A 6567-nucleotide genomic window follows, 5' to 3' on the forward strand; every position below is an offset into this window, starting at 1 on the left:
GAAAAATTCTGATAGGAGTTAGGTGACAAGCTAGTGATCTAGCAGATTTCTAGGCCAGTGGTATTGTGAGGAATTCGTTGTATTAGGGCTTGACCTTTTCGCAATATTGTGACTTAAAAGTTGTTGGTCAAGGTTTAATGAGCATCTGTATTAGCTATTCATGGATATTAGAGGATACAATCCATCTGAAAGAAAGGTAAAGTTTCAAAATTGTTGGTTTAATTTGATGATTATTTAGAACTTCTAAGAACCTAACAGGCAAAATCACAAAATTTTGTAGTGGCTATTCGATTTCTTCTTAGCTTTTTGACATTTGTATCGTGGGAAGCTTGGGAACTGAGATGAACTGAACCCCAGTACTACTGATACTGATATATTATGATACATTACTTCCCTTCTTTGTTTGCTTTAAGCATTGGGAATCAGAGTTGGCTCTTCTTTTGCATTAAATTGCTCCTCTGGCAACTTCCTATTACTCCGTTTCAGTGCAATTGTGTGAAATTCTGCCTTCATGTGCACATTTTCGTGAACTAGACACATCTCTTTGGTTATTACATTTCACCAAGATAGTCAAAATACATCAAATCTGCAAAATCTGAACTAATACTCAGTGGCAATTTCCAAGTTGCATGTCACCAATGAACAAATAATCAGTTCTATACTTTTTCTTTTTGAATTCTCCGCATTTCCTTTTGCTTTGGATCCTCTCTTTGCAAATTAATGCTTGCTAATATTATATACCCAAGGCCTTGATGGTCAAGGAGACAGGACCTCTCCGGAGTCTCTGTTGGGTAGCAAACCGGTGGACTGAATCTTGAATCCCAGCGAAGGCCACCAAAAACTGAGCAGCATCTGTCTGGTTCAACAGCTTCTTCACCACCAATTCCAGTGCTTTGTACCTGTTACACATTTTCCATCAGTGATCAGTCTTCTTCTGGGTCCATGAAAATGGAATCCATCCATCCATCCCCTACTGAAAATTTGAGAATTACCCATGGCAGAATGCTTGAAATGAAAACCTTTATTGGTGAAGTAAAACAGGGAAGAGAGAAAGAGACCTGAGACGCTGAGCCTTTGTGATAACTCGGTTGATCTTCTTAAACTCAAACTGCACAGACGCCAAGGCAGTACCCTTGTTGTTAGCTTTTGGGCCAATGAAAGGGAGGTGGAGGATGCAGTTGGCCTGGATCTCTGCCATCTCTTCGTCCAGCACAGCCTCCTCAATGCGTGTTTCATGAATCAGCCGTGACAACACTCTCCCGCTGAATGAAGAAGAAGAGGAAGAGGAGAGTAATCGGAGCAGGAAGAGAATGGCGGAGGGACGCCAATCGCCAAGCCATGTAAGGGAGGCCATCTCCAAGGGAGGTGTCCATTTGGGCATGAGGTGGTGGGCTACCTCCTTGAGCCTGGAGGGAACCATGGCTCTGTTGTAGTGGGCGTCGAATCGTCTCAACTGTTCGTCTATCAACTCCTCCAGTGCCCACCTTGCCTTGAGCCGCTTCTCCAACCGTGCCGCTCGTATCCTCTGCTCTTGCCTCCACTGCCCGTATTTCTCCCCTGACATGGCACACACCATTCATCAGAAAGATATATATATATATATATATATATAGAGAGAGAGAGAGAGAGAGAGAGAGAGAGAGAGAGAGAGACAGAGTGAATAATTCATTGGGTAGCTTTAAATTTCTTAATAAAGAACGAATTTCCAGTCAAGAAAGGATTAAGTTCTTGGTTTTCCGGCCTAGAAAGATTAACATTTTCCGGCAAGAAAAGTGAGGGATTGTGGTGGGGAAAGAAAAGAAAGAAGGAAAAAAGAAGACTATATGTGGGTTTAATTGTTTGGGTGGAAATCTTTGCAGCAGAGAACTGAGAGGGAAAGGAGGTGAAGAAAGAAAGAAAGAGGCTGAGAAGGAACGTGGATGGATGTTTACAGTTGAATACCTCGTTTGGAGACGTCGCACTTAGAGAGGCTCATACACTTAAACCGCTCTGCTATATCATCTATTCCATCTGCTTCTTCTTCAACTTCTATTCTTTCTTCATCGTCTTCACTCCCTTGATGAAATTTCCTGCAAAACAAATCCGATTAACGATTACTCTTCAGGTTCAGGAAAACACAACGAAAAAGAAAGGAAGAGATCGTACATGAGAGGTTGTGACTCTGCTCTCTTCATTGCGCTTCTTCTTCTTCGTTCTTCTCTCGCTTTGTCACCCGAAAAACCGTAAAATGGTGAATGGAAGAGGTGAGGAGCGGGAAAACATATATATTAGAAACCGAGACGTGAAGGGATAATTTGGTCACTTGCAAAATCTGAATCCGCAAGAATATACCGTCACAGTGAGGTGCCTGTAATTAGCCTGGAAAATCGGGTCGGATCGGTAGAAGGCCCAAACACTAAATATTCAGATTTGGGTTGACTCACGGGTAATACGGATCAATGGATCAACCGCATGGGTGAGCTAGTTTTTGACCAAATCAACGTTTTCTTACAAAAAAACATCTTTATCTATCCAATTCACATGGGTCGAGTAATTCAAAATTTCGGATATCGGATCAATTCCAGTTTGAAAAGAGGTGACCCACGGCCCAATCGAACCCAAATTCTTTTCGGGTCAGGTCGGGTCAAGTTGCCTTATAGTTCGGTTTGTTAGATAGGACTAGGAGACCCTAGCCCTCTTTTTTAGGGTTGGGTCAAGTCGCGTTTGTGCCTTTGTGGGTTGGGTCGATTTTTTCAGGTCCATTTGTAATTGTACTTGATCAAACTTTAATTATTTTCGGGTCGGGTCAGGGGCGTACTCCTTCCGGTTTGTATTGCTAGATAGAGACCCTAACCCATTTTTCTATTACTAGGACAGGTTGGATTCGCGGGCTGGGTCAAAATTTTCCATGTCCATTTGTAATTGTAATCGATCAAATACAGGTCTGTTTGGATTTTTGCGGAGACCAAACATCCTAAATTGCTTATTTTTCAAAAAAAAAAAAAAAAACATGAAGAATGCTCAAAGGAAAAAACTTTTAATTCTCATACATGAGGTTTAGTTACTTCAAAATTAAATCATCAAAATATAAAAATAAAAATAAAAACTCTCTTATCTTAATTGTTTCTAATAAAATTTAAATCCATTATTGCTTGACCTTTATAACGGTGACAATAGTTCCGAATTTAGTAATATGTGGGAACTTTGGGTACTCACAAATCAAAAAGAAGTTTTATTAGGCTTTGCAATATCTAGTAAGAAACTATGAGTGGCTGGTTGAGATTGAAATGAATCTGACTTCTAATTTCAGAGTTAGAAAGCACAAACAAGCAATCTTGTATATTAAATTACTAACCATAGTAAGCAAGATAAATAATTATGGTCCTACACTCCTTAGTCCGAATCTCCTACTCACATGGCACTACAACTATTGTAACATGTAAATACAGAAGAGATTGGAACTCTACACTCCTACCCCTCACTCAAATATACTCTCTTGGCATAAATTCCAATATTAAAAGCTTTTAATGTTTGGTAAGGTAGACAGAATGGATGGTCCTTTATAAGTTGAAATGTTGAACGAATAAGAATGATTTGGGCATGCCACATTTGGGTAATTTATTTTGATATGGGCACACCATGACTGGTTTAATCTGATATGGGCACACCACATTTTGCATCCTATTATGTGCATAGGGTATTGATGGAAACATGAAGAATACTTTATTATTTGGGTTAGGGCTGCAAATAGATGATAGGTAAACCCAAATTTGATTTATTGATATTCGAGATTGAACGGGATCTTATCTATTGGAGGCCTTCTCTTTCAGGCAAATAACAGTCTTTTTTTTTTAAGAAAGAGTATCAAAAGGTTAATGGTAATTTCCACTACCATTGATATTTGAAGAGTGGTTATTTCCACTCCAAAATAGAAACTTTTTTTTTTCAGGCATGTGTCCACTCACTCTCAAAAAAATTAAAGAAAAAAAAATGAACTTCAAATGGTAATCACCTCTACTCTCAAAAAGGTTAATGGTAATTAACTTCACTAAAAAAACTCATGTCAAATAATGTCATAGGATCCATAAAATGGGTTATTGTTTATAAGCAAATTTTGATTTCAACTCTTAAATTAAATAACAAATCTACATCTAAAAAGTATCAAATAAAAAACTAACCTAAATTTACAATATAAATAATGGCAATCAAACAAAATTGATTAGAATACAAATTCCATACTTAGTACAAGATGGTCATGGTCATTCTCTGGTACATATTGTGATAATTTATATGGAGTGTGAACTACTAAAAAATTAATTTGAAGAGAAAGCTAAAAGAGTGCTATCAGGATCTAAAATCTGGAATGGCAATGGGGGTGGGGATCACATTCCCCATCCACGACCCTGATTTAGAGATAAATCCTCGTCCCCGAGCTTGATCTTTGCCAGAGATAAAAATTGTCCTCCATCCCCAATCCCCAACAGAGGTGGATTCTCCATGGGACCCGAATCCTCAAAATTTTTAATCAACATAATTTTTGAAAAATAAAATTACTTAAAATAAAAGAAAACTTTAAAATATAAATAATATTTTAAACATATTTTGATATATCATTGGGGTTGGGGTAGGGTACGGACTTCATTCCCCATCCCCAACCTCGACCCCAGCCCCAATCGGGGATTCCTATTAATCCCCATCCCCATCCCTACCCTAACAAAACAATCCCCATCCTCAACCCCATTAGGTTGAGGAGGTCGGGCATTGGCGATCAATGATAGAGACAATTGCCATCCCTAGTCCAAGAACTAGAACCAACCAACCTACTTCTCTTCAAGTTTATTTCTTGAAAACAATAACTAATAATATGTTTTTATCCCATCTTAGCCATCGATAGAAAGTGAACTAGACATTATCATTAGGCGTGTCAACAATATTTGAAAATCCGATTTCAAATTCGAGATGCAGCATAATCGAAGTGAATTCGGATAGATCAAATGTCGTAATTGGTCAAATTAGGATATCCTATTCATACCGGTTAGCTAATCGAATTTGAACTCAGATATGACTTGATTCAATTCAATAAATATTTGAATTCGATCAATTATTTAATTCTTATATTGCAAAATGAGGAGGTTGAGTGCAAGACTCTTAATCGGCCGCTTCTATGATAGCTCCAATGGATGACTCTTTAAAACACTAATGATTCCAAGAGAGGAACAAGGCTGAAATGTTCCATAACAAAAGAACCACTAAGGAATTAGTGAGTTGAGTTGGTTGGCAAATTAATTAGTTACAATAAAGAGGAAAGGTTGAAGGAGTCACTCTATTCGTACTCTATAACATAATTTGTCACACCTAAAGTGTTGATTGAAGTCCAACAAACATTACCATGAACACTAATCTCACCTCGATGCTCAGGCTGTCCATTTATTCTTGTAATTTTGAATCTTGTGGGGTATTGTTGGAGGGAGATTCAAAATTTGCAGAATCTCACCTCCTTCCTCTTTGCTTTTGCTTTTTGTCTTTTCTCTCTTCTCTCTTGCATGTGGGTGAAAAGCTCTTGTTCCACATTGCTTGGGAAAGATATGACTTGATTATAATAGTAGACTTGCTTCCTCTATGCGTAGGGATCCATAGGAGGAAAGCACTATATACCACTACATGCATGTGAGGGGGGGGGGGGGGGGGGGGGAGGGGGGTTCTTCCTACACAAGTGCACGTTGATCTGAGCCGTGTTGGGTCAAGTCGGGTCACGGGTGTGGGTGTGTACGCGCGTGCCACACCATAATGTTTTATCCTTTAACTGTTTTAACCGATTTAACTTTTGAAATTTAATTTAATTTTTTAAACGTCTTTCTTTTTGGTGGCTTTTGAATTTGTGTATTTTCAAATAGGTGCACTATTTTGAAGAGACACTCCTCTGAAAAGACACATTTGTATGCCTATTTGGGTGACTGAGAGCACTCTATAGTGCTGGTCAACCTAGTGACACATACTAATACACACAACATAGTTTTATTTTCTCTGTCATTTGTCAATCTTTGAGCATTATCTATAAGTGGTTTGTGGAGGTCTGGAAAGTGAGTGCACGCCTAGCAGAAGCCTATGGGCTGTTTTATCTTGGTGACTGATTTGCATTCACCCGGCTGTTCCATATGGGGCAAATGCAGTTTTAAGGAGAGTGACCAAGTGGCATGACTCAGCCCTCCTATTCACTATAATTCTCACTTTCTCAACAATGGTTCTACAACAATGCTGTACTTCGGGTTCGGAAAGCGTTGACTGATAAGTTCCATTCTACCTTCCGTTTATTATTTTTTACAACAATAATCCGACAAGTTGGGCCATGCTTAATGGTGCTTGTTGATGCGTTTAATATATGCGACATGGACGAAGATGGGTATATATCAGCAAACGTACTCAGTAAAGCACTAGAGGTGATCTTTGGGAGTCGATTTTCTAAGGTGTAGAGCCAGAAGATGCTGGGAGGAAGAGAGTTCCTCTGTTTCCAAGGTTTCTTCCACATGATGATTGTATCTGTAACACAGGTATTATCTTCTTCTTCTTTGTTTCAATTGCTCCATTTAG

The 6567-nt window shown here is 38.8% G+C and overlaps 1 protein-coding gene across 1 annotated transcript; it reads right to left on the reverse strand.

The window, feature by feature from the left end:
- Positions 1-382: 382 nt before the first annotated feature.
- Positions 383-2221, reverse strand: LOC104586167 (seed dormancy control protein). The gene is made up of 4 exons (XM_088896964.1): positions 2146-2221; positions 1942-2069; positions 1059-1557; positions 383-899 (listed from the first exon to the last, which is right to left on the reverse strand). Exons 1-4 carry the CDS (start codon positions 2172-2174, stop codon positions 734-736), a joined length of 822 nt encoding a protein of 273 aa, XP_088753090.1. The 5' UTR covers positions 2175-2221; the 3' UTR covers positions 383-733.
- Between the last annotated feature and the right edge of the window lie 4346 nt (positions 2222-6567).

Source organism: Nelumbo nucifera, chromosome 2 (genome assembly GCF_055504915.1).
Source record: "Nelumbo nucifera cultivar China Antique chromosome 2, China Antique-T2T, whole genome shotgun sequence".
NCBI lineage: Eukaryota > Viridiplantae > Streptophyta > Magnoliopsida > Proteales > Nelumbonaceae > Nelumbo > Nelumbo nucifera.